Below are 27,623 nucleotides of genomic sequence, written 5' to 3'. Positions count from 1 at the left end.
GCAGTGCTGCCCCTCTCAAGGCCAGGCATTAGCTGAGCGTCCCTCTCTCCGCATCCTTTGATCCGTAGCTGGTCTCATCACATAGCACCAGATAAAAAGATGTGCTTCGCATGGAGCCTCCCCACTCATGGGAGATAAAGATGTGCTAATTCCCTTTATTCTCATGCTATTTTAAAAGCTTTCTGCTCCGTAAGTGCTCTGGCGTCTAGGTTTTGAGGTCCTTGGGGACACCTCCTTGCTCTGTCGGGCTCAGAGGCTGGAGGAGGCACGGGGTGTGCGTGGTGGAGCGGGGGGTGTCCAGGGGAAGAGGGGGGATAGGGACATGCCCCCATTTTTGCTGCGCTGCATCTCCCTTGGTTTAATTCAGAAATGGTGGGGGCTTTTTCTGGCTTTTTGTGCAGGGGCTGAAGCCCCTGGAGGGCATCTTGATGGTGAAGTGAAGGCAAAGCCGCTGCTCTTTAGCTCATGGTCACTGTGCCAAGAAGCTTTTGCTTCCCCCAGGCACTGGCCTGGGCAGAGCTGCAGGTCCCTGGGGCATCTTGGGGCCCCAGGACCCTCGGTGCATCCCCTAACCCAAGTCGCATCCGCCCCCCGGCAGGTAAACATTACGGGGTGTACAGCTGCGAGGGCTGCAAAGGCTTCTTCAAGCGCACGGTGCGGAAGGACCTGACCTACACGTGCCGCGACAACAAGGACTGCTTGATCGACAAGCGCCAGCGCAACCGCTGCCAGTACTGCCGCTACCAGAAGTGTCTTGCCATGGGGATGAAGCGAGAAGGTAAGGCAGACAGAGCCTGGCCCGGGCACCCAAGGGTGCTGTGTGTCCTGCAGGCACCTGTCCTTCCTCAGGAGGCTCCTGCACGCTGCCGGGGAGCTTGCTCTCCTCGTTTTGTAGTGGTTTTACACCAGAAAATGCACCAAGTGCTTCCCTTTCCCCATAGAACCCCATCGAACATTGGTGAGAAAGCTGCCGGGGCACGTTTTGGGTGACAAACGGTGCCGCCTGGCTTTGCCTTTCCATCCTGTGCAGCCCGGGATGCTGAGCCCTGCAAACCCCGAGCTGGGCAGGGGACGTTGTGCAGACAAAGAGCCCACGGTTAACGTGCTGCTGCCTCGCCGCCGTGCCGGGAGAGGCTCCCGCAGCTGGTGCGTCCCAGCGGCTCGCTGTTTATCTTTCGCACCTCTCACGGGGCGGCTGGGGGGGTGAGGGGAGTTATCGCCCTGCTCGGCTGCCTGCGGACACGGCCTCGGCTCAGGGCTCCGCTGCCCTAACGCAGAAACATTCCCTAGCAGTAGCGATACTGTGTTTTTTTTTTCCTTACTGGGAGGATAAAGGAAATTCAGCCTTGTAAAAAGATCTCCCCTACCCTTACTGGAATTTAAATGTAGGATCTAAAACTCCCTGGCAGGGCGTCTCTTCAATGCTCTTTTTAAACGCTGACTGCACCTCTTTCAAACTGCTGGCAGAATAGGCTTTTAGCAGAGGCGATTTGAAAATGACCCCTCGGTGCTGCTCAGGTCTCTGGTGCCTTCTCCCCTTACATCTTCCGAGCACCCTGGCCTGGGGCGGGCAGGCAGAGCCCTTCCTCTGCCCGCTGCAGTGAGCGGTGCTCCCGACATGTCCTTTTGGAGAGCTCTTGGTCTCGTCCCAAGCACGAAATGCATCCCTGCCCTTCCTGGCCCCAAGGAGTTTCATCCTTTGGAGGTGAGAAACATGGCTTTCTGGCCCAAACAGCGATGGGTTGTGCACGGGGAGGTGGCTCTGCCACGTGTGGCTGCAGGCAGACACCTAGTTTGATGGAGCAGTGTGGTTTGAGGGGGTTGACGTGATGGCAACGCGTTGCGTTTGTTAGGAACATGATGCACGGCGGGTACCTGCGAGAGACACCCCTGGGTGTAGCATGGGGTGCTCCTGGGTGCCTCCCCGCTGTCACCCCCAGCAAATATTCATTTGAGAGAGGGTTTCTCCGTGGCAAACTTCTCCTTGGAGAAGAAAACTGGTGCGCACAAGGGCAGAGGGGGTGCAGCCCGCTCGGACCCCCAGGACGCACATCCAGGAGAAGTGCACGGAGACAAGTGGCTGCATGGCAGGTCACGGCAGGGCTGCAGGCAGGTCGTGGCGCAGGGGAAAGGCAAAACCCTACAGACAGATCCACCTGGGCAGAACCTGTGGCCATTTGCGAGCCTGCTCGTCTCCTTCCCCTCGGCTCGCCCGCGCTGATCTCCTGTCATCGGGCACCTGCCTCGTGCCTACCATTAGCAGGGATTGCATGGGCAGCACCATTAAAATTATAGCCCTATTAATTAATTTCTAAGTGGCGGTGGAATTCCCTGGGGAGCGCGTACAGTAGGAGGACTCTATTAATTCATCTTGATTAACATTATCACAATGAATACCGAATGAATTCGTAACGATCAGCCAATTATTTAAAAGTGTGACAGATGGGATCTTCATAACTCCACAAGTGCGCTCAGGCGGTGCTGGCTGATCTGCTGCCGGCGGTGCACAAGGAGAGCTCTGGAGAAGGGGAAAATCCCGGTGTGTTGGCAGCCAGTGGGTGTTTGGGGTAAAACCCCTGTGTAGGGAAAGCTGGGATAACTGCCCTGGTTCCCAGATGAAGATCTCTCCTGTTATAAGCCTGGCAGTTCGGCGTCTCCTGCCAGGTTTGGAAATGTCCCAGGGCTGTTTTAGACCTGAAAGAGAGAAGTTGGAGCTTGCTGTGCTTTGGTTTCGAGAAGCTCCCAGATTTCACATGGGATTACCCACCTGATGTGCCAACAGAATATCTCCTTCCCATTACATCCATCCCAGCTCACTGCTGTCCTGCAGGGCCAGCCAGCAGCCTCGGCCTTATCCTTACAGCAGCCCCGCTGTCTCCACGCCGCCTGTCTTTTGGGGAGCAGCTTTGGGCTAAATCCTGCGCGGTAATTCCTTTTGCCCAGATGCTCGCCTACAACAAAGCTGGCTTTTTATCCTCTGGTGTAAACTGTTACATCTTTTAAGTAACAGCCGGGGTAATGGGCCTCATTTCCTTAAAAAATATCTTGCTCTGGAGACCTAATTTATAGCTACATAAATGCATACCAGACTCCTGCTGGGAAAGCCTCTCTCCTGTAGCCCAAAGGTATTTGGATGTCGTGGAAGTGCAGTAAAACCCTCTAAACTAAGGACTAAGAGCTCCGGTGAAGAACTAAAACGCATCCTGTGTGGCAGCGAGCGCTGCTGTGACCTGCAGAGCCACACTGGGAAGATGAGGGCTAAAGGGCTTGCACAAAAACCCTGTGCAAGGAGGGTTAAAAGGCTCCTTAACGTAGCTGATGGGTTGTTTAAAGCTGCTCCCAGCACCCGGGGAGCTCCAGGTGCTTGTGCAAAGGGCAGCCGGACCCTAACCACGTGCTCCAGGGGGGATCCCTGTCCAGGGCAGGGGAGGCAGCGTGCCTGCGGTGGAGGGAATTTGGGATGTGCTCCTGGAAGGACAGGGCACTGCTTCTGTGCCGGGAGCCTTTGCGGTTCCAGCCAGGTCTGGGGGATATTGGCTTCGAGGGGTGAGAGCCTGCGGAAGTGGAGGATTCCCCCTGGAGTGTGCACCTCTTGCTGCTCCCTGTTAAGGGAAGGATGAGATAGATGCTGATGCCTTGTGGATTCCGAGGTACTGAAGCTATAATAAATAAGCGACTGGGAGCATTTTTCCCCTGTGAATTACTGCCAGCTGTGCGAGCCTTTGGTTTTCCTACTCTGTCTCCCACTGAATACCGGATAGTCAACAGAAGTGAGATTACCATCAGGGATCCTGACTAATGCAGGGATTATTGTTGTGGGGGTGGCTGTTTGCATCCAGAAGGCCAACTCTCTGCTTGATCTGTTCCTGATTAGGGTCTGAGGTGGGTCTTGGTTAGCAGAACAGCGTTAGAGGCTCTGCGTATCAGCAGCCGTCTATTTTAAGGGAAAAAGCGGAAAGTTCCGTTGAGCTGGGGAGGAGGAGGTCTTGTGAAGAGGTGGGAGTAAACACCGAGGGTCTTGGGATAACGGCAACTTGCGTGTGGGGCCGTTAGCTGGGGTTAGCTTCGGAGCTGAGCGGGGTCACCCGAGCCTGCAAACCCCCTGGCCCTGTGTTAGCAGTGTTAGCAGTGCTGTTTTCTCCTTCACTCGGGTCCCAGCCCCGCATTGCCGGAGCCAGGAGCAGGAAGCAGCAGCGAGGAGCCCTTTCCCATGCTCCCGCGGCAGCTCGCAGGGAGCCCCCGTTGGGAACCGGCACAGCCCGGCCCCCTCCGCCCCCGCCGCTCCTTCCCTTCCCCGGGCAGCCCGCGGCTCTCCGCTCGCCCTGCCGAGACCGAGGCCGGCTGGGGTGGCTGGCTGGTGGTGCATCTCCGCCAAGAAGCCGTGTCGGTGACCCCCAGCACGGCCCCAAAGCCATAATGTGGCGGTGGTGGCCTCCAGCAGCCTCCAAGGCGCGATGCAGCAGCGCTCGGAGGACACAGGACGTCCCTCGCTGGCTCCAGGACCTCGTTACCCCGAGCTCCTGCAGGGCTGAGGGTCTTAACCCGGGGTGGGCTCGCTGCTCAGCCCTGCGGGAAGCTTTCTGCCTGCAGAACCTCAGCACATCTCCTGGGAGCTGCCCCGACCGCTCCCTCAGTCCAGAGGGACCCAAGTGTCCTCCTGTGCTGGCCAGGAGTCACTCGGAGCTCGGCTCCTGCACTAGCACAGCGCTCACTGATCTGTGCCCAACCTCCCCCCGCTGCATCTCTGCAGCCCCCACACCTCCAGCCCCAGCTCCCGGAGCATCCTCGGGGCAAAAAGGAGCGAGAGGAGTCTGGGGAAAAAGAGCAGGAATTCGGGTCTCCCACCCGCTCTTCCAAGTGAACGCAAAAGCAGGCAAGTGGCCATACCCCAGCGAAGGGGCAGAGTTCAAGAGCACAGTTATTTTTAGTAGTAATTTTGGAATGGAAAATGCTTTTCAGCTTAATGAGCTTGTTTCTTATATCCTTTTAAAGAGCTGCTCTTTAAACCAGCTGGTTAAATGATGCTGTTGTGGTTTTTTTTCGTTGTTGTTGTTTTGAAGGATACTTTGAAGGTTGAGAAAAAGGTTTTGGTTTGTGATTTTCTCTCACTGCCTTAGCAATGTTATACTTTGCCGTGTCCAGGTTCTGAGAGTGAAGTGAGCTGCTCCTTTTGGCTTCTGTTTTCTGAAGCCGTTCCCTGTGCAGACTGACTGCATGCAAATGTCTCAATCCACTCTTTAACACTCCATTTCCCTGATGTTACATTTCTTAGCATCACAGCTGTATTTTGCCTATCTTAACAATAGCACACATAATATTCAAGTGAAACGTTGAAGAAAGCGCCGCCGTTTATTTCCCGTAACGCAGCTTTTGAGGTTGTTCACGACAATAAAAAGCTGCATGTTTGAGAAAAGGGAGGCACGGCTACACGAAGGCGAAGCAGAAGGAACACGGTCGGAACTGGTTTCCTCAGCCATCGTGGCATTTTCAATATAAACAGGTACCTCAGGCATAAGCACTTCAAGATGCCTCTGATGCACGGCTGAGATGTAGCTTCATAAAAAGGCAGCAGAGCCCAATAAATTCCACCGCTGGTGAAACGGAAATCCCCAATAACCCTCCCCCCAGCACTTCATAAATAAAGCAGCCACCCACTTGTAGGCTCGGGGAAAACGGAGCAGGTTTGGGTCTTGGAGGCCACCAGAGCCTCCGGGCTCTCCAAGAGGACGGAGGCGAGCCGGGGCACCCTGCTAGCAGGACAGCATTCGAGGCAGCTGGGTCAGGTCTTCTGAAAGGCAGAGGGCTGGGTGTGGAGGCCACCCTCATCTCCCAGTGCTCCAGTGAGGCTGGGCTGGGCACGTGGGGCCTCAGCTGCCCGTCTGTGAAATGGGCGCAGCCGCGTGCCCTGAGAACCTTGGGCCTCCTGGTGATGGGGCCAGGGCTGAAAATCTGCCAGGGTCCCCGAAATCTGCCTGGGTTGGAGTGGTCTGGAAAGGGGCATGAGCCCAGCGTGCCTCTTCTGCCATCATCTGCCATGGTTTTTGCAATGCCCAGGGACAAGGTCGAGCGCCGGTGCCTGCCCTCAGTGTGCCACTCTCCGGATCCGTCCCCCAGAGAAAGACCCATTCAGTTACGTTCTGGTGGGAGTGAATTATTCTTCCCCCTCGTCCCCCGAGAAAAGGAACAAAGCCCAGCCAGTCGCCCATGTTATTGTTCCTGGAAGGAGAGGGTTTTGTCTCAGACACAAGCCCTCCTCTCTCTTGAGGCAGGGTAATTACAAGCTGATGGAGCCTGCAGCTCTCTCCGAGCAAACAAGCACGCCTCTGACACCGCTGCTGATGGGGGCACCTCGGCCACTGCCTCGGTGGAAAGCCCCATTCCCTCTATGCCTCTGGCTTCCTACATTAAAATCCCTTGAGCACAGAAGCTCGGGGGTCCCGAGCACAGGGACAGCAGGTTGGGGTGCCTGTGGCTTTGGCCGTGGCAGGAGCCCACAGCCCTGTGCTCAGCACCCTTTGCACGGGTCTGAGCTCTTCAGCAAAATGCTGCTGAATCAGCGTCGGAAACACCAAGTTGGTTTTCTGCTTGCATCTCTCACCAGGCTTTAGAAGCAGAGCTTGCATTTGAAATCTTTCTCTTTCTTCAAGCTAATTAGGCTGCAGATCACAGCATCAGATTTCTCTTCACCAGCCAGAAGCTTGAAAAGGAAAGAAACCTTCTGCCCGAGGACGGGGATCCCGGGGCATTCGCACGGCTCGGAGAGCAGGGGCTCGCTGACAGGGGCACGAGGCTTGGGGAGCAGTGACAGCAGGGGTTTCTCAGCAGAGTCTTCCTCGTCGCTGCAGCGGGTGGATCCTGCATTATTTTCACATCAGCTCTTGGACCTGGGCGGCTGAGGTTCTTCTGCAGCCCACAGGATGAGGCATTTTGGTTCTTTCAGAGGGAGAAGCCACCAAGAAGTGGTCTTAGAGCACGTATATTGCTGTACCGCGGCTTGGGGGAGTGCAGATGGGCTTGGGATCTCGAGATGAAAAGTGACAGCAACCAGCCTCGGGCAAGAAGAAGCCAAATGAAGCGGAATAACGTGAGCGCCTCTTCATCAGGTGCCATGGCAAACACAGGCTTCTGTCCTTGGCTCAGCTGAGACATAGCTGGAGGAGGCGCGGCCGCCTCCGAGAGCTCCCCGACTGCAGCATCTTTTTTCTCCTCAAGTGCATTGCAAGTTTTAAATGCTTCTGTTAGGAAAATCAGACTGAAAAAAACAACCTCTCAACCATACGAGTCTCCTTGAAGAGAAATAAAAGCATCGGCACGGCCGTCAACACAGAAGAGCCTGCAGAAGCTGGTCTCCGAGAACACAGCATGTTGTACGGGGCTGGTGCAACAACAGCTCGGCCCTGCTCTGGGGACAAACCTGCCCCTCTGTGTCACCCTAAATCCAGAAATTGGCGTCAGTGGGACCCGCACAGTGCTAAGGGCGTGCAGCCGGGGCGGTGAGGGCGGCAGGGGACAAGGACGCGGCTTCTTTGGGTGGTCTCGCTGCTTCCATTGCAGACAAGCCCTGTGGTCTGTCCTGAGCAGCCTGTCCATGCCGAGAGGAGCTCGGTGCTCCCTGTCGAGGCTGTAATAATGTGGTGGGAGACAGGAGAGACTGGGCAGCAGGGAGGTGTTGCCAGCCCCTCGCCTCGTTGTCACCAGAAAAGAGCAAAAAAAACCCAGCTGCAGTTTGGAAAGGTCCTTGTGGGTCACGCAATCAAGTGCCTGGTTATTGCAGGGCTATTTAACCCTCTTCTCAAGGTGCTCCTGAATAGCAGCTGGATTCTCCTTACCCCCAGCTAAGCACAAAGTCGCGGTGTGGAGGGGAAATGGATGCTGAGCAAGAGGAGGGAGCCAGCAGCGCCAGGTCCCCTGAATTACCACGCTGCGTAGCCTGACCTTGCTGGTCCTGCGAAGCACCATGTGGGAGACAGGAGGGAGAAGTACCTTGGGGCCTCTCCACGGTTGAGAATATTTATTTTTTCTTAAATATATGTTGATTGTGTCACCAGGGAGAATTCGGGTTGGAGGAGCCGGTCACGGAACCCCTCTAGTTTTTTGTTTTTAACCTTTGTACCTGGAGAAACAGCAAACCCCCATGAGCTGACAACATCCGTGAGAGGAAGGGACAGAAATCCAGCAGAAGCAACGAGAACCAAATGATACAATGATCTTTCTAAATTTTACTGTGTTACAGGGATGGAGCACCATCCATCCCGGCCCCCAAGACTTCTGGCAAGCCGAGAAGAACAAGGTATTTCAGTACTGCCAGACAAGCTGCCATGCAGCTACCACGTTTATATTCCTCTCTTTTTATTTTTTATTTTTTAAGATAAACAAAACCAAATAACAAAGCCACAAAGAAACGCAGCTCCAAATCAAGCCCATTTGAATTTTTTTTTTTCTTGTCAGCTCCACCATGGGGCTTTTTTTGATTAATCCCTGGTGGGAGTGGGGAGTGGACTCCAGAGATCCGGTCCTAGGTCTTTGTGGTGAGGTCTTTATTTCTTCCTCACTGCTGAAGATTTGCCTTCACGCAAAAAATCCCATACTGAATAATAATAGTAACAAAAAAAGTAGCTGATTTGCTTGAATCCTTGCTCCCTCTTTCCTCCCCCCTACCCCATCTACTGTGTTTTTTTCCTATGTTTGGAGAAATGATCCCTGTATGTCGGACACAGGGACGTGTCCCTCAGCACCTCTCCTAAGAAAGAGCACCACCCTGCCACCTCTCTTCCATCTATCATTTATATCAGCTGGATTCAGCCCCATCACTAGCAAGTACCGTCGCGTGCCCTATAAGAGTCACTCTCCCCAAAACCATTGCAATGAATCTGACTCCGCACATCCAGGAATGTGACTGTTGGTGTTGGTGGGGCTGAGATCTGCAGATTTAAGGCTTTAAGTAGCTGCTGTACCTGCAGACCTCTGCAGCACTTCCCCACAAATGCTGGTGTCCAGCCCAGCCCTGGCAGCTGAGCTGGGGGATGCATCTCGGGCTGGTCCCGCTGGTGGAAACTGGTGTCAGGCAGCCGCACGCAGAGCCAGGAACCACACTTTGTACCTCCATCTGTGTGTCCTGTGCACCTGGGCGTCAGGTCTTTGGCATCTGAGTCGTTTTATAAAATCCCATTTTCCAAGTTTGCCTTTCTCTCAGGCTTTTCTGTTGTTCAGTAGCTGTTTTATCTCTTCTTATGTGCCCAGAGGAGCTCTGGGGCATCTGTGCTGTTGAGGAAGGGCTGGCATTAAGCAAAAATTTCTGGTCTTTTTATGACTGAGAAAACAGGAGTGTGGGTGGGTGTGGGGAGAAATTTCATCAGGATTTGATGTTGGCCTGAGAAAGTAAAGAGAAGAATCTGAGCCAGACAAGGTCCAGATGGACCAGAGCCACGTCGCAGATCTGAGCTTTACCAGCAGCAGTCTACCTGGCCCTGGTCAGCCAAGCTGAAAACACTGTGTGGGCCTGGGGAGCCTCTGCAGCCTGTGAACTTAAGAGCAGCTTGCAAAAATAACCTCTTACTTTGTGCCTGAGAGCTTTCTGCCAGCAAACAAAACGTCCCGTTGGCGTGCAGCAAACCGCAGGCTGCAGCGCCGCGGCAGGAGGGCAGCCCTCACCAACCAAGCTGGCGAGGAGATAATGCGACCAGTGTCTGTACAGAGCTCCTTTAGCACGTGTTTTAATTTCCTGGCTTTTAAGAAATAAGTTTTGTGTTATAGATTTTATCCTTGTGGTTGGCATAGAGCTGGTTTCACCAGTTCCCTAAGGGTCTCCTTGTGCAGCTCCGATGTCGCCGGAACAATGCCTGTGCCCCTGCTGCTCATATAACCAGGTTCAAATTCAGCAAAGAGGTAAAGTGTTAGGATAACTGATAATAAATAGCAGGCCTTTTACGTTACTGAGTGCCTCGGTCAGTCCTGAACAAAGAGCCGGGGAAGTTGTCTCTGGTGACAAGTGGTGGAAACTCCTCTTGCTCCAGCGGTTCCCGCCGTGCTGTGCCGGGCAGCAGTGGGGCGTGGACAAGCAGGGGATTTAGGGCATGTAACATTAGGATTGAGAAAGAGATGGTTACCCGTGTAACTGTCTGCGTGGAGCTGCTTTCCAGGTTTAGTGAAAGCTTGGTGTCGGTTTCAAAAGGAGCTGGTTAATAAGAATGTTATTAGCATCTAACGAGCCGTTTTCATCTGGGTGCTCGTAGACATGAACTCATCGGCACGTGACATGCTTCTGGCTAGGTTACTCCTTGCACAGGCTTTGGGACAGGTCTCTCCTGTCGGTTTGGAAACTGCCCTGAGACGAAGGCTGGATCAGGGTTTGCATGGGGCGCGTGAGAGCAGATCCCTGCTGCCGGCGGCTGCTCCCACGGTGGCAGCGTCCGGCGGAGCCCCGCAGCGGTCCTTGGCATCACTGCTGCCCCAGGGCACTAGAGGCAAGGCGTGACCTCCGTGGAAACACAGCACCGACAGGCTCAGGAGATGGACAAATTCTGTTTTCTTTAGGGTTCCCTTATGCTATCAGTTCACCTCATTCTCTTTCCCTACAGCAGTGCCCACCCTGGGACTTCCCAAGCCTGACCCGCACTGAGCACGGTGGTGGCGAGGTCAGGTTGGAGAAAAAGGCAGCTGGCATGTGTGTGCTCCTGCAGGTCACAAGGACTGAGGATGCTCTGGGTTTTCAAGGCTCCCTGGAGCTTCAGGGTCCCAGCTTGACCACGACACCGTGGCCGGGAGCCCTGGGCTGATGCTGTCCTTTTTCTGTCCGTTTCCAGCTGTCCAGGAGGAGAGGCAGCGGGGGAAAGACCGCAATGAGAACGAGGTGGAGTCCACAAGTAGCGCCAACGAGGACATGCCCGTGGAAAAAATCTTGGAAGCTGAACTCGCCGTGGAGCCCAAGACAGAGACATACATTGAAGCGAACATGGGCTTGACGCCGAGCTCGGTGAGACACCTCTGTCCCCTGGGCTCCATCCCAGCACACAGGGCAGGGCGAGCATGGGGGGGGCTCAGCATTGGCGTAGTACGAGCACAGCAGCGAGCCTGGGTCGGGGCAGGGTTAATTTTTGGGAGAAGAGCTGTGCAGGGCTCCAAAATGCAGATGAGCTCAGGTGAAAGGCCGAGGAAAGCAAAGCCCTGCCCTGTGCAGCCAGCAGTGCTGGTACTTTCCTGTCTCAGACACAGCGAAGGGTGCTCTGTCTTCAGCTGCAGAGAGGAACATGTGCTGTAAGGCGTAATTAAAAGGACCCAAAGGAAAGGTTTTGCTTTAGTTAACAGCCAGCAGTGCTAAAAGGCAGGAAGACAGCCCCTGCTCTGATGAGCTCATAGTCCAGTCAAGCCCGTAAACAGACCTTTGTGGCTGAAGTGCAAAGAGATAAGGGCTGTAAAATGGGGTGTGACTTTCCAGATGCCGAATTATACAGCTGCTTGCCTGTAAGAAGAGAAAACCTGCAGAAGTTTGCTCTCAAGTTCCCTTCGCATTTGGAAGCTTGTATTATAACCGGGCCTGCTGGAAGCAGCGGGGCTCTAACGGGACCTTGTGCAGAGAGGAGAAAGCTGATGGAATAGGAAAGAGTGGGAGGCTGTGAGGTGGGAAACTGTCTTGCTGTGCTTTCTTAGATTCCCTTATCAGCGGGTTATAGCCTTGCTTTGAGAAGGCCTCCCTGCAAAGCAGCTACCTCCAAACGTGAGAGCCAACCTATCTGAAATTTGGCTCCTAGGGCAGACCATGGACAAAGCCCTCGTAAAGATCCTTATTGCAGAGAAAGTACGTTTAGGCTAATTACCCCCACCCCTACCATACCAAGGGACTGGAAGCCTGAAAGAAAAGAGAAGGGAGGGGGAGAGAAAGAAAATAAATTGTCATGCACCACTGTGTAAGCGCTTTGGGGCTGGGGTCCGCTGCATGTGCTTGATTTCCCATTTGCCCACGGCGATGCCTTCTGGCAGGCACGGGGGAAGCAGCAAGGGGCACTGCTGCTGCAGGGTGTCATCTGGGGCTGCAGAGGGCTTAAATCACCCCAAAACCCCGCTGGAGCTAGTGCCAGGCTTGCTGCTGGGCAGGGAGAGGCCGGAGCACGGGGCATCCCCTGGGCTGCCCAGCGTCCCGTGGGATGCAGCTGGGCTGGGTGAGCAGGCAGCGCAACCAGGAGAGCAGGAACATCTGGGGAAATACCCCTCTGCTTTTCCTATTGCTCCGTGCTGGGCATCTGTGGGGCTGAGACGATGAAACTTCTGGGAGACGGAAGGCCTCTGCGGTATTTATTTTCTGCTACAATAGTACTTTATCTCTTACTTCATGGGAGGCCGGAGGACTGAGCCAAAATACCGCATCTAGCAGGGCTTAACAGATCTTGGAGCCAGGCTGCTCTGTGCAGGGATCTAAGTCTTGGCTGCTTCTGTGAGATGCTCTCTTTGACCTTTACCTGCAAGGGGACTTCATGGCTGGGTCATTAAGTGAAGCTTTTTGCTGTGTAAGGCTTCTTGCTAAGGACAGGGAGGACTCGTGTGAAGCTCTCCAGAAGCAGATTGAGGGGAAGGTGCTCACCTGCCTCTGTGGAGCTTTTTTGGAGGAAAGCAGCCCCGCCGTGGTTAGCGGAGGGCTGGGAAAGGCTCTGACGGCTATCAGGATTAAAAATACTTCAGGGGAGTTGTAGGCAGCGTTGTGCTGACTTGAAAACAAACCCCAGAGAGGGAGGTGAAATAAATGGCTTCGTCTGGCACTGCATCTCCTCAGCCTCTTGTAGCAAATTGAAAGCTGGTTCCTGCATAATTCAACACGCATTACTGTGAACAAGGATGTGTGTTGCATCTAAATAGAAGCAGGAGGCTTGTTGAAATGCCCTATTATTGTCGAGCGGCTTCTGTCGATGAGGTGACATTTGTAGCAGGTTTAGCAGATGTATGAGATCAGCAGCTCGCGGGACGAGGCCACCGGATGAGGCGAGGCAAGACGGAGGAGCTGCCCTCCTCCCAGCCCTCCCCAGAGGGCCGATGTGATGGAAAGACAGGCAAATTCAGTCCCTAATAGACAGGGGTAAAATACAAGCTGTTTCCCGTTAGCCTGATGTGTTGGGTCCTTTTATTTGTGCCCCTGCACCTTTGTACGTCTGCTTTGGGCGCTGCCAGCGAGTTGGGGAGCAAGGACCAAGCAAGCGCAAGCTTGCGAGGACGTTTCCATTGTGCTGTGCCTGGCTGGGATGGAGGTGGCAGCACATAGACAGAGCTAACACCTTCCTCTTCCAGCTGGTCTCATCTCCGTGACTGTCACCTTCCTGCCATCGTCCCCTCTTGGCTTTGCAGGCTGGCGCTGGCACTGGTTTTGGCCACCTAGCAGAGCATGGCACCAGCCGTGGGGCTTTGGCACAGTTATTGGAGCCGATAAAAGGGGCGGGCAGGGGTGGGCCCGTGGTTCTAGGGCAGTGCCAAGCCTCGGCATTTCGATAAGCATCACTGAAACACTCCTAATTGCACCTGCGAGCCCCCAGTAACGGCTCTTCAGCCGCCGCAAATAGCTGCTAATTGGGAGAGTTGGCAGGCTGCTGACTGTGGCAAAAGGGATAAAGCCCCTGGGAGATTCCCACAAGCTTTCGGTGACTGTTGCTGCAGGATTCATCCATGCCACATCCCTGAGATCGCTGTGTCACCCCCTGCCCCTCAGGAGCAGGGCAGTCCCTGGGCAGCAAGACGGGGCGCGAGGGTGGCTTCGCCTCTGCCCCTGCACTCCAGGAGCTGAGGATCTGGGCTCCTGCTGCACGAGCACCACCGTGGATGGGCTCCTGGCCACTGAAAAGCAGAGCCTGTAACTGAGAGATGTTATTCCCATTAGCTCTTAATTGGCCTTTAGCAGCTGGTTTCAAGTCACAGTTTTCTGGAAGATGTCTCCAAGCTCCAGTTTTCCAGAAGGATCAGGTGCCCGCGTGTCCTTTCCTTCTGTCACACTCCGGCACCGTGCCCTTGCTATTTACTGCAGGAGGGGATTTGCTTTCTGTGCATGGGGATGGTTTCTAGCACCACGACGTAGATCCCGTCCTGGATTCAAGCGGGGCCCTTCAGACCGTGGGGATGACACTTTTAGCTGCCTCTCAAGCTACAGCAATTAAAATTCTGCCAGGAAGCCCTGCGGTAGTTCCAGGAACTGCGATCTGAGGTGTAATTAAAGGCCGGGCCCCTCGCTGAGGCTTCGGGTGGTGCCGAGAGCCAAGCACAGCTCGTGCTGCTTGCGGAGCACCGGGGCTACAGCCGGGGCTGTGGGACCAGAGCTTGGCTTGCTGCATCAAGGCGAGTGCTAGAGGCGACCTGCCCAGAAGCAATCCTTTGGGAAAAACATCCAACTTTCCTAAAATACCACTCTGCAGCCACCTGTCGTCCCGCGGGTCAGGTTCGGCAGGAGCACGCGGTCTCCCCAAAGTCGTGTCCTGCTCCGGGGCATGCAGGGCTCCATCCTTCTCCTGCCCCACGGGATCCAGGATCTCCAGCCAGCCGCTGACCGAACCTGGGGGCTCCTTGCAGCCCCTCTCCCAGGCCAGCTCTGATCCCCAGTACTAATGGTATGGTTATGCTGGGCTGAGCCGCAGTCAGTGCAGGGTGCCCCCTCCCAGCTCTCCTGCAAACACCTCTGGGTGCTGCCATTCCCCATGCTTCCAGTGAAAAGCTCCTGCAGAGCTCCTCCTCGCACCCAGCTTAGGCTTTTCCTGTTGTCCAGAGGAAATCCTGCCCTCCTTCCCTTCCTCTCCTGGGGAAGAGCCCAGTCCTGGCTCACTTCTCCTTCCCCAGGGATGAGCCCCAGCTCCCCCAGAGCAAGACCCACCTGTGGCTGCACCCTTTGGGGAGCTGCTGGAGTGAGCAGGGGAAAATCCCCTTAACGATCTCCCTGCTCTGCAGCTGCACTGCTGCCAGCCCATGCCATCCATCTCTGCAAGCAACAGGTGAAAATACTTCGAAGGCGGGTGCCCCCATGCCTGCCAGATGCTGGTTATTTTAAGCCTGGAGAAGGGGAGATGCTGGCTACTGAGGCACAGAGGTGGTGTTTGCTGCCAGGGGACGGCGGAGTGACCCATGCAGGGGTCCCTGGGAATGGCTCTGTGGAGCAGAGGGAGGCATCGTGTGCCTTGGACTTTTTCCCTTTCTCAGAGCAGCATTTCTCACCTCCCTTTGGTTTGTGAGTGCTCGGTCAACTCTCTTGTAACACAGCCAGCAAGGGAAGCAAGAAGAAGTGATTACCTCCAAGATGATTTATTCTCCAGCCTCCTTCCTTTTTCCTTTTCAGTCCCGTGGGGACCAGCACGTTGCTGGTGGCATCCCCACCTCCTGCTTCCTCCGTGCCACCCGGTGAGCAGCAAGCACCTCTGCCCCGCTGGGAGAGGTGCTTGGGTATGGGGCCGGCAGGAGGGGAATGGCCTCATCCTGCTGAAGCTGGGCTGGTTACAGGGGGAGCTGGTGTAGGGTCAGCTCCTGCCTCGGCTGTGCGCATTCCATGCTCCGTCCCCGCGCGATCCAGAGGTGCAGTAAACGCTCCTCCTCCGGGTTTGAAACTGCTCTTTTAAGGACATGGAAGGAAAATAATTGCACGATCAAAGCTGCTAGGTATCAGCAGGGATTACAGCGGGATGTGTGGAGGGGCTCATACATCCCTGTCCGGAGAGGTAAACCATATATACACACTTGGACTAGCAAGGTCTGTCTTCGCCAGGGTTAGACGGTCTCTTCCAGTTCCTAATCACGAGCCCACTTGAGCTGTTAGCAGTTCCTTTAAACAGGGATTTGGTGTGTTTAGGCTGACTGTCCTCCTTGAGAGCAGATGGTTTTTGTTACTGGATAATATTTCAAAGGGAAGGGTTTTTCTCTTTTTCTGTAATGCCCCCTCCGTTGCTGTTTGGTGGGGCTGGGAGGTGCTGGCAATGGGAACGTGCATGCTGCATGGCCACGGGGTCCTGTCCTGGCAGATGGTGCCTGCGTGGAGTGAGCTGGTCTCTTGGTTGGTGTGATGGATGCTGGATCTCAGCACACCTGGGTCCTGTTCTGGAGCTCACTAAAACCAGCAAAAGGCATGCGGAGGTGAAGCCAAGCCACCTCCTTTCCCTGTAACTCCAAACATCCACTTGTGGGGTCTCCCGGATTTGGGGCCTTTCCCCGCAGCAGGGAGGCAGCAAACCCCTTCGCTGCTCCTCTAGCCTCTCCTCTCCTTCCTTTTCCCGAGCCTTTCAATCTCCTTCTCTTTGCAGCCCAATGACCCGGTGACGAACATATGCCAGGCAGCCGACAAGCAGCTCTTCACCCTGGTGGAGTGGGCCAAGAGGATCCCCCACTTCTCCGAGCTGCCCCTGGACGACCAGGTCATCCTGCTCCGAGCAGGTGAGTGCAGCCCCGCGGGCGCCACGTCTCACCGGTGACGGGTGTCGCGCTGAGATTTAGGTCCCGGCAACTCGCAAGCCATTAGCTGGTTCTGAGTAATAGCCTCTGATAATTCAATCGCTAAATGGGATTTAAAAAGCCCCAAGGGACGCGTTGCTGAACGTGATCCAAAATGTTGCACCAGCTGCCAATCGGCTGAAAAATGGCCCGGCTTCCTCGCGGATGAGCGAGGCGCTCGGAGATGTGCGCTGGGTTCCTCCCGAGCTGGGACTTGAAAAGACAAGGGGGCTTGGGACTCCACGAAATTTCATCGAACGACGACGTTTGATCATAATTAAAACCAGAAGGAGGAGAAAAATTTATCACCCTCCCTCTCCCACCCACCAAGATGAAAATAAGTCTTTGGGTTTATTTTAAATTTCCTTATGCTGCAGGGGGTCTGCAGGAACGGAGGCGTTGGGAGGTTGCAAGCGGTTAGCTGGGAAAAGGGTCGTCTTTGCAAGCCCCAGCTGCTGGCAGGTTATGCACAAAGACTGGGGCGAGCAGGAAAGCAAGAGCAGACTTGAGGAGGATGCATTTTGGGTGTGAAGCTCTTTGTGTAGCTCCAGTCATCAGATAAGTGATTAAAAGGGCTTTGGCTCAATGCTCCCTGAAACAAAGGGGCCGGCTGGTTGTCAGTGGGACTTGGGAAACCGCTTCCAGCAAATGGCAAACTCGGTGTGAAGGATAAAATAGGGAGAAGAAAAAAAGGGACCTTGGCATTTGTCTGCGGTACCCAGCACTCAGCTCAGCAATGAGAAAAACCAACCTGGACTTGCAGAGGTCAGGAATTACGGAGAGAGCAGGGTGAGCGGGTGAGCTGTGCAGCTGAACCCGAGCAGGCCCGGGGTGCTGAAATCCCTGGCAGTTTTAAAGCTCCTTGTTTCCCTGGAATGCACTCTTATAGGGAATTTTAGAGGGGAAAGCCCTGCAGGGTGTGTGCTCCTCTCGCTGCTCTCTGACCTTGTGTTATCGGCCTCTGTAGAAGGGACACTGCTGCTCCACCTGGGTGAATTTCTGGCTTCTCTCCTGTTTGGAACGTGCATGCCCCCAAATAAATGCCTTTGAAATTGGGCAGCAAAATGCTTTAAGAGCCAGGTGCTCCTCAACTCGAAATGTAGGAACTAGCTCAGCCCAAGGGCTGTGCAGGTTGCTTCGGGAGGAGGTAGAAGAAGGGCTCCGGAGTGGGATGATGATGGGATTGCTGTTTCCTTCTCACCACGCAAACACCAGCTGTCACTCTGTTTAATAACACCGACTGTTGCCCAAATGCATGAATCTTAGAATTTCTGCAATTTCTTGCTGTCTGTCAACCAGTATCACTGCGTATATACAAATACCCTGTCCCTCTTGCAACCCCTCTGCAGTCCTTGGCCGCAGTGATTTTGGGGTGATGAAGCCGCGCCGTTTACTGGTGTGGGTTTTCCACCCTTCTAGTTTTACTGAAATATGAGTTTATAGGCGTGTTTTGTCTCGTGGTTACAGCGAGAGGCTGGGAAGGGAGCCTTCGAGGGGTTTTGTTCTCCTGTTGGCCTCGCTCCAGGCTTGGGCAAGTCCCCTGGCCTCGGCGGACGGCTGCCGCCAGACTCCTGGGGGAGGCTTTTGGGACTGGGGCGGGTTCCTGGAGCTGGCTGGGGGCCCTCTCTGGTGAACACAAAAAAACATGGTTTTGAAGAGGGTCTCCAGAGCCTCTTGAGAGCGTGGATGAGCGGAGGGACGTGTCTCTGTAGTGGGCTTTGAAATGAAGGCTTTCTGCAGAGATGGCAGGGAAGGACTGGATGCAGACAAAAAGCTGCCTTTTCCTTTTGTGGGGCGGAAACAAAACCCAAAACAATAATTCAAGGTTTCCTTTTCTCTTGAAAAGACAGCTAAGGAAAGCTGAACCGGAGGCTTTCTGACCTGATGTTCTCTCCTCTCTGTTGGTGCTTATCGTGGCTGGCCCCGAGCTGCATCCTTGTGGGGCCGCTCGTGGGGTGTGAGCAGACCCCGTCGTGTCCTGGGCTTTATCAGGACCCTGCAGCTCAGCACTGGGAGCAGCCCCCGTGGGCTCCCTGCTCCAAGCGCCTCTGCTGGGGCCTCAGATAACCTCCCCCAAGTCTTTTAAGCTGTGGCTCCATCTATTATTGAGTGGTGAGAGCGGCCTGCGGAGAACAGCTGCCCATGAAATATTTAAGTATTAAAATTTAGCTAAGAGCGTCAGCCGGGCTCGCTCAGGCGTCCTTGGAGGCAAAACTAAGTGGAGCACGCGGCTTCGGGGGAGCAGCACTGGGTTGGCCGGCAGCAGCTCTCCTCTGTAATCCTGAATCATTTAAAAACCTTCCCTCTTCCAGCTTTTTGGAGGAGAAGGAAACCCAACTTTTGAAACCTCTTTTCCTTCGATTTTCCTTCTCTGCGTCGAGGCCAGCCCGGCAGAGGCTACGTCTCTGGTTCATTTTATAGGGCCCTGAGGGGGAACCTGGCAATGAGGTGGGCTCACGTGGAGGACGCTGCACTGCCAGGTGCCTTTGGGTACCCTCTGGCACCCAGATCATCCCCAGGGGTTGCAGCCACCTCGTTTGAGGAGCAGCCCCAAGCCACCACCTCTCCTCCATCCTCCTTGGGTTTCGCAATGCTGCAATCCCTCTGCAAGTGCCAGGCCTCGCCCAGTAAATAGGCAAGTAAATGCTCCCTTGATTGGGGTGGAAACATCCTGTGGCCACTTAGGAAACAGTGAACTTTATTCCGTGTCAACATTTCTAATGGCACAGCCCATCTGTGCAGCAGTAAGTAAATACAGCACACGTGGACCTTGTATTTATGCCAGTCAATGAGAAAAGGCATGTTTCTGTGGCAGGAGAGATGAAGGATATACTTGCATGGTTTTTCCAGCCTGCAAAAAAAAAAAAAAAAAATATCCTGAGATTTTGGACCCTGCCAAGCAACCATGGGTCCTGGACACGAGAACAGTTTCAGGCTGGGTACGTCAGCCCCACGATGAGCGTGAGCCTCCCTGGGGCTGTAGAAGACCCGTCCTGTCTTGTCAAGGATGCCTCTCCCGCCTGAAAGTCACCAAAACATCAACCCTTCAAACTTTACAGTGTTTCTTCTTGTTAGGGGTTTGTTTCAGGCATTTTTGAGCTCAGCTGGAAACAGCTTAATGAATTTGAAAAAGGGATGAAAGGGGAGCTGGAGCGCGGGGAGGGAAGTTGCATCCTCCTTCCCTTCCCTTCTGAGCTGCTTCAGACTGCTCCTGCGGGGTCCAGGCTCTGAGGACACGTGTTTTCCTATCCCCTGAAGTGCTATATCCAGCAATAAGGCACAAGCTGATGTCCAAGCAGCTGTCACTGGCCTGGTTATGGCTGTGGGACATCCATGCCGCAGGGTGGTGAGGGGAGCGTCGTCCCCTCCAGATGCAGATGGCAGAACCTCGCCTCTCACCGAGGGTTTTCACGGCCCTGTTTTAGCAGAGAATGAACCTCTGTGCCCCATTAGGGCTTGAAAATGAGCCCAATTAGCTGATAGGAAGCGTTAATAGCTCTTTAACTGCTCAGGGGCAGGGAGTATGAGGTCAGACCAGGGGCTTGGCACCCACTCGGGGGTTCGCAGAGAGAGGAGCGGGCAGAGGGCTGTTTGCACCCCTGCCTGCAAGGTTTAGAGAGGAAACTGCTTTTCTTGGTAGCGTTGTGTTTTTAGTGCATTTGTTCCTTAGCAAGTTTTTCCTTCCCTGACATCCACAAAAGGGTCGGCTCCCCCCTGCCATCCCACATCCAGCCTAGGGACCCCAGCAAAGGCGGCTCTCGGGTGCCTTCCTCCTCTCTTAGCCATTAGTGCCAGGGATCCCTGAACCCGCTGAGGACCCCGTGGCTCTAACCTGTGGCCTTGGTTGTTTTCTCCTCCCCAGGGTGGAATGAGCTCCTAATCGCCTCCTTCTCCCACCGCTCCATAGCCGTGAAAGACGGGATCCTCTTAGCCACCGGGCTCCACGTGCACCGGAACAGCGCGCACAGTGCTGGCGTCGGGGCCATCTTTGACAGGTGGGAAGATGGAGGGGATGGATGGTAGGGGAAGGAATCTCAATCCCTCTTGTCTAGACGTCCCTGTCCCCATCCCCGTGCCAAGGCGGGTGTCCCACGTCCCCATGTGCAGGCAGAGGAGCGGCTTCCGGCCGCCCCGTCCGTCCCACGACGCCCGGTCCCCGCTCTTGGACCCGCAGAAACCACCAAGCAGTCACTTTGGGACTGCCCGGAGCAAAGCAGAGCTTCTTTTCAGATGCCTCCTCACGTTAATGAGGGGGCCGCTCCTTTATTTCTTCTCATCTTTAATTGGACCAAGACGTGATTTTGTTTTTGCAATGAAAAAACCGCACCACAAACAGCCGGCAGGTTCCGGGTGCATGTCCCAAGGGCTCGTTAATCTCGTGCTTTGGAAAAGCGTTTTAAAGCAAGGCTTCCAGAGTGTTTGACCCGCAGCGTGGCTCCAGACACCGCGTAAATTGCAGCTGATTTCTCTGCCTGAGACTCATCTTGAGATGCCTGAGCTGAAACCAAACCACTTTTGCTTTTTCGCTTTGCAAGGAAATTGCTCTTTGGGCCCGGGTGACATCATTTGTTTCCTGTGAGGTCATAAGTGCAGGATCATGACTTCACTGCAGGAGCTAACAGGAAAAACTGGGCAATCAGTGGAAAATATTTCAAGACCGGCACCTGCAGAAAGAGCAAAGGGAGTAATAAAAATTACCGGCAGAGGAAATTGCTTTTAGATACCTGCTTTTTTATTATTATTTTTTATTTTTAGGCAGCTTTCTCAGGTGCCAAAGCTTCTCAGTGAATGCACGGAGCCAGTTTTTACAGTCCCTGTTGTATCTCACAGGAACTATCGATGTTCCTAATGAGCTATTTTTGATACAGGAGGAAAATGAGGGCATATCCTCAGCTGGTATAAACGAGACCCGTCCCATGACTTTATTAAACGTGCACCAGCGGACCTCGCTCTGGGTCTGACACCTGTTTTTTTTTTTTTGGTTTGTTTTTTTTTTTTCTATTTCTTTTTAATGCTGACGCCTGTGATTTTTGTGTCCTTTGCAGAGTACTGACAGAACTCGTGTCAAAAATGCGAGACATGCAGATGGACAAGACAGAGCTAGGCTGCCTGCGAGCCATTGTCCTCTTCAACCCCGGTACATGCAGTTACCTCCTCTCCGTGCCCTACGCCTCTCTTGGCTGATGCTGCGTCCTTCGGGCTCCTTTTGTTGCCTGTAAAGCTCGACTGCAAATAACTGTGGGCGCTCCTGAGATCAGGGCAAGAGGGATGAGAGGCGAGAAGGAAAGTCAAATTAAGTGCCACCTTACAGCCACCTCCTGTGCAGCTCGGGTGGGTCAGGATCCATGCCCAGCACTGCACCCGAATTCTCCAGGGCTCCTTCCCAAGGGCTGTCCTCCCCTCCCTCTGCTGAGCTGGAGGGGCTTTGATTTGATCCACGTACACGTTCTTCCTATTTACAGCATCCCAGCTGACTCTGTAAAAAGAAAGTTCTGGTGCTTTAGGGAGCTGTTGCTAAATGGGAGCAAAAATGAATGTAGACATCCTTTAAGGCAAATGCATGGATCAGGGCAAAGTCAGAACATGAGTGTTATTGTCCTCTGTTCTGATCTCAGTATCCAAGGGGGTTTATTAGCTGGCTTTCTGGAAGAGTCCTCCGCAGAGCCTGGAGAGGGTGAAAGGCACGAAACTTGCTCATAAAACACACAAGAACATTTTTGTCTGCAACTTGCTTAGATTTACGGAGTGCAGCGGGCTTTCCCACTGCCTGCTTTGCCCTGTTGGCCCCAGCTGCCCAAGGGGCAGGGTTCATCCCTGCCCTTCCTGCAAGCCTTTGCTGCACTGGGAGGTGGCTGCTGTCCTGTAGATGCCCCTGCTGGGGTTTTCCCTGCGTTTTAGTGTGGGCCAGTGCAGAGCAGACGCAGATGTGGCCGAGGACAGAGGCGCTCATCTGGGGCCCCCCCCACCTCCCTGCTCTCTGCAGGAGCGTGGTTTGTGCCCAGGCACTGCTCGGGCCCTGGCCTTTCCCACTGTCCCCATGCCAGGCATTCAGGCAGGGTTCAGTGCCGTGTCTTGTTTTTGCTTTTCTGTTTGACCTTTTTTTTCCCCCCTCGTAGTCACCAGTAATTTATCGTCTGTAATTTGGGATTAGCCCTATATGGTAAAAAAAAAAAAAAAAAAAAAAGGGGGGGGGATCTGGAGAGGTTCCCGTTGCGCATGTGCCTGGGATATCAATGGCCTGAGTGTCCCTTTCCCCCTGCTAAAACCAACTCCTCACCACCTCGAGGGACCTGCTGGAGTGGGGATTTTTCTTATAGCCCCACTGCAGCGCTTTGTGTTAGAGGGACAAATCCCCCAAGCCCATGCCTCAATGGGGTCTTAAAGCCTTTGAGGTCTGTGACCACTGCAACGAGCCCAAATGGTTGGGATCGGGATACGAGGTGGGGTAAAAGGGATCTGTGGTCACAGGGCAAACCTTTTGGGGCTTGAATGCTTCGGGAAGGTGTCGGGGTCCTGCTCGTGTACTCGGGGTGTAGGTGCCACATCCCTGCCGTGCCTTGCTCTGGTTTGCACTGGTGCTACTGGGAGGGGTGGAGGTGGCTGTGCACCCGGGGGGTGTATGGGGAGGGGGTGCCTCGCCTCCCTGCACACCTCGAGGCTCCTGGCTGATGCTCCTTCCCTTGCCTTTCAGACTCAAAAGGTCTCTCCAATCCAGCTGAAGTTGAGGCGTTACGGGAGAAGGTGTACGCGTCGCTAGAGGCGTACTGCAAGCACAAATACCCCGACCAGCCTGGGAGGTGAGTTGCTGCTGGCCGTGCCCCGTCTCACTGCCACAAAGCCCCGTGCTGGGGTCACTGCAGCCCTGGGGGGGGGTCCCGGTGCCATCCTCAGGGCTGCAGCCCGCAGCGTGCGGGTGCTGGGTCCCGTCTGCACCGGGCTCTCGCTCTGTTCCCGCATCTTCTGGGAGCGAGCAGCTCTCTGCAGAGGCAGCTGCTCATTTGTGCCCCCCTCCAGCTGTGAAAATCCCCCGGAGAAGTGGAGAGAGTTCCTTAGCCCTGTGCTTGCAGTCGCCGAGCACGGGCCGTGGCAGTTCCCGAGGAGCCCCAGCTCCTCCGGCCACAGCGGTGGGCTGAGCGCATGGGGGAAGGGGTATCGTTTCCCTTCTGGAAACCACGGAGAGCAAACCACAGTGCAAACAAGACACACACGGAGTTAATTTTCAGTGGCAGATGAGCATCATTGCTGGGAAGTGAAAGCCTCAATTGAAGCTCTTTTCTCCCCTCCCCGCCTCCCCCAATCCAGCTGGGAATGGGAGGGGGAATTAGGAATGCTTTCCTGGAGCTCTCCGGAGCTGAGTGGGCGCATTTTCCCAGTTACAGCCCGAAGCTGGCAACTGCCAGTTCAGTTACTGACAGTCATTTGAGAAACCAAGCGAAGCACTGGAAACTGCTGCCGGTTTGTATCGCTGCTGAGGCTCGAACGCTGGGAAAAACAGCCCCAGCAACCGGGATTTGCATCTCACCTGCATTCCTGGTCTTGCTGGTCTGGGTGGTTCAGAAAAACAAGGATGCGCTTAAGCAGAGAGTAAAGTGAACAGAACGGAGCCTCAGAAGTAATAGTGGGCCTCTTTTTTCTCCCTTTTGGGTATCAAAGTGCTGGCAGATGAAAAAAAAGAGACAGGTTGTTCAGAGGTTTCTAGGATGTTCATGGCTGGCTTGTGGAAGATAAAGGTCCTGTTGGGTGTTCTTGATTTTGGCAGTGAGGAGGGAAATGAGAGAGGAGCACGGTGCACAGGGCAGGGATGATCGCCTCTGGTGCCCTGGGCAGTGTGTCTGGACCCCAGACCCACTCTGGAGCCGAGTCCTCTTCCTGTAAAACATGATTGAATTGCACCTCCTCAGCAAGTCCCCGGCCCCTGGACTTGGCAGCTGCGGAGTTTCGGGAGAGCTCTGCGCCGCTTTGGGCTCCGAGCAGGCAGCCGGCCGTAAATGGCACAAGGAGAGCTGCGCTGGGGAATGCGGCCAGCAGCTCTCCCGGGTTATTCCCCCGCTGGGAAGCGCTCTTAGCCTCGCACAGGCATCCAGTGTGTACCGCAGCTCTCGTGCGCCGCTGCTCGCTGCCTCGCTCCTGGCTGGGGGGCACCGGGCAGGGGGATGCCGTGGGGACAGCCACAGGAGCGTGTGGCTGCTTTTCATTGACCAAAAAACCACTGTGAGGCTGCCGGGCACCCCTGAGGAAGGTCACTGAGGCACCACCCAAGATGTGTGCCCTGGGGGGCAGCCCCAGTGACGTGGGCTGTGTAAGGGAGCTTTGTGGATCCCATAGCCTGCAGCAGGGGCTCTGCAGTTTGGTCTTGTTGGCTTTGAATGACCTCGGGGACCTCCTCGTGTGATCTGCACACCCTGCTTCGCCAAAACCTTTAAGGGTAATCCTTGAGGGCAGCACGTGGGAGCTGCACTGAGCGTTGCTGGCCTTGCTGCCTCTCCTTTCCAGCACAGGACCGGGCTGCAATAAGCCCCAGCGGCTGGGGAGGGTTAACCGGTGGGCTGGGAGGCCAGGGTTGCACAACAGCTAAGGGAAAGGCTCTCAGGAGCTCTCTCCATCTTCCTGGTCTCATGGCACAATGTGATCACCATCTGGGGCTGGAAACAAGTTCTTCCTGTGGTTGAGCAAACGCACGGAGCAGCGTCGCAGGCGCTGCACATCCTCCCCTGCTCCCCGCCGCGGCCAGCGCCGAGCCTCCACGGGTGCCCACGGCGCACGCCTTCGGCCTCAAACCAACCCTCGAGGGCTGCCGGGCACCCTGCAGACACCCAAAGGGAACTTCTCTGCGGCAGCGGGACGGGGGGAGGCGTTCCTAGGAAAAACCAAGCCGTGCTGCCTCCACGCCACCCCCTGCTCCTTCGCCAGGGGGGCACAGCGTGTACGTGACACGGAGCAGCCGCGGGGGAGCGGGGCCGATTTCTCCCCTGGCACGTTGTCGTGCTGCTGGCTGGTTATCTCACGGTTAAACGTATCGGAGGGCCGCAGCCATCATCTGGTTTGGTTTAAAGTGAAACTTCCTGAATGGGATGGTAGGACTGATTTGTTTTTCCTGGCTCCGGTCCCGCTGTTCTCGCCAGCTCAGCAGAAAAGAAAAAAAAAAAAAAGGCAAAAAAAAAAGAGAAAGAGAAGTGTGCATGCATGTATAATATCGGTATGTTTGTGCATGTCTCTCTCTTTGTGTTCTCTGAAGTCCCCTTCTCGCTGGGCTGGCTCGGTTCTGGCCTTTGCTTGTGTCGAAGCCCTAATTGTGCAGCAGTAAAACCAAAAAAAAAAAAAAAGCACTGCCAGCGATTAAAGGGCCTCTCTCCCTTTCTGCACGCCGGGACGTGTGCCCCCCAGCTGGCTGCCTGCCCACCGTGGGGTACGGGTGGGCAGGATGGGGGCACTCCTGGGTGTCCCCGCGGGGGCTGCAGGGCGGGCGCGGGGCTCGGTGGGCGCCGGGAGCCGGCTCGTGCAGCGCGGTCGGCTCTCCCCAGCCCCCCTGGCTCTCCCCTCCTTGCTGTCAGCGCTCTTTGCGAGCGTGGTGGGTGCGACCTGAAAAGCGTCTCCGCCGGGCAGGCTGGGGAGAAAGGGCTTTTGTTCGGCTGGGGCTCGGCGGAGCCCCGCGCGCCGGGCGGGGAGAAGGGGAGCCGGGGGCTGGCACCCCGTGTCCGGTCTGGTTTGCAGCCCTGTCTCCAGCTTCTGCTTCCAGAGCTCCCATCCGTCTGCTTCCATCGCCTTAACTCATGCAGCACCTTCAGCCTGGGGCTCAGCTGATTTTTGGCCGTGCAAGAACCCCCCCCCCCCCCCCCCCCCCCCAGGGCTGCATGGAGCTGCCTGGGAGGTGCCAGTGCCCGCAGCAAAGGGGCATGGTGCAGCAGAAGCTGACCGCCTCTGCTGCCCTCTTTGCACCTCCTCCATCCCCTGGCTGCAAGCAGAGAGGTGCCGTAAGCTGCCTGCACCGCTCCTTGGGTCCTTGTAGGGACCCTTGTAGCAACCCCACAAGCACCTCGGGGTGCTGGCTGGGCGGTGAAGCCCGTGCGTGGCACAGACGCACGGAGCCGGCCGTGCGCCCAGCCCAGGGATGGCCCTTCGTGCCGTGTTTTCCCTCCCTGTGTAGTTACCAGCAGATGTTTGTTGTGAATATCCACCATGAGCTCCTGATCTTCAGGGCTGGGGATGTAATTAATGATTTCCCGTAATGATTTCTCTGCACAGCTCTGGGTGTAGCCCCATGGCTTTGGTAGTAGAAGTTGTGTCCAGCTCCGAGCAGGAGCAACCACAGAAGCTCTGCACGTTGGTGCTGCCAGTTGGATGTCTAACCATGTCGTGTCTCCTGCCCCCAGGTTCGCCAAGCTCCTGCTCCGGCTCCCTGCCCTCCGGTCCATCGGCCTGAAATGCCTGGAGCACCTCTTCTTCTTCAAGCTAATAGGCGACACGCCGATCGACACCTTCTTGATGGAAATGCTGGAAGCGCCCCATCAAATGACTTAGAGAACTGCTGCTGGGTCAGTCCCTCGCCCGGCCGGGGCCTCGCGGGGCTCCGTCCTCTGCTTTCTCCTCCTCCACCCCAGCCCCTTCCCTCCCTGCCCTCCCCGATGCTGGAGGCACCGTCCGAGCTTCTCCGCGCGCTCCCCGGGGCGACCCCCCCGAAGTCCTCGCCGCCTCGCCACGTTGACCCTTGTCCGTTTGCTGTCACTGCTGCGTCTAAAGACCTGATCCGCTGTTGCCCTGCGGTAGATGTAGAGAAGTGGGGGACGGAGAGCTTTGCCCCGGCGCCCCGTGCCGGGTGGCGCTGCCACGGGAGCTGGGGACGGTGCCGGCCCTTTGGGCAGCGGGGGTTTGGACGAGCTGAGGGAGTGGTTCGGCTCGCCGGGTTGCAGCTGGCTATTTTCAGAGGATGGAGGTTGTTTTTTTTTTTTTTTTTTGAAAAAGAGAAGAGAAAAAAAAAAAAGAATTCTATTTTTGGTTTCTAACTGTTATTAGTAGTCTCGGTAGTTACTTCGCGGAGGGAGAGGCGGCCCTTACCGTGCCCCGTGAGTGAGTCACCCGTGGCTGTGCAGAGCCTTCTTCTTTCACTTAAAAGCAGAGGATTTGGGGTTGAGCTAAATCCCCCCTCCAAATACCCGGTGGCATGGGGACGTCCTCTCCCTCTCTGCCCA

The 27,623-nt window shown here is 55.3% G+C and overlaps 1 protein-coding gene across 3 annotated transcripts in view; it reads left to right on the top strand.

The window, feature by feature from the left end:
• The window catches only part of RXRA (retinoid X receptor alpha), a 97,488-nt gene extending 70,103 nt beyond the window's left edge, over positions 1-27,385 (top strand). For all 3 annotated transcript variants that reach the window (XM_035555200.2, XM_050714546.1, XM_035555201.2), the window contains 7 exons: positions 599-778; positions 10,803-10,972; positions 16,251-16,380; positions 20,300-20,432; positions 21,483-21,574; positions 23,129-23,234; positions 26,808-27,385. In XM_035555200.2, coding sequence (XP_035411093.1) covers positions 599-778; positions 10,803-10,972; positions 16,251-16,380; positions 20,300-20,432; positions 21,483-21,574; positions 23,129-23,234; positions 26,808-26,955 — 959 coding nt within the window. In that variant the 3' untranslated portion in view covers positions 26,956-27,385. The remainder of the gene's footprint in view (positions 1-598; positions 779-10,802; positions 10,973-16,250; positions 16,381-20,299; positions 20,433-21,482; positions 21,575-23,128; positions 23,235-26,807) is intronic.
• The last annotated feature ends 238 nt before the right edge of the window (positions 27,386-27,623 follow it).

The sequence above is a fragment of the Cygnus atratus genome, chromosome 19, assembly GCF_013377495.2.
Source record: "Cygnus atratus isolate AKBS03 ecotype Queensland, Australia chromosome 19, CAtr_DNAZoo_HiC_assembly, whole genome shotgun sequence".
In the NCBI taxonomy this organism is placed as follows: Eukaryota; Metazoa; Chordata; class Aves; order Anseriformes; family Anatidae; genus Cygnus; species Cygnus atratus.
This window is presented reverse-complemented; position numbering and strand designations above follow the sequence as displayed.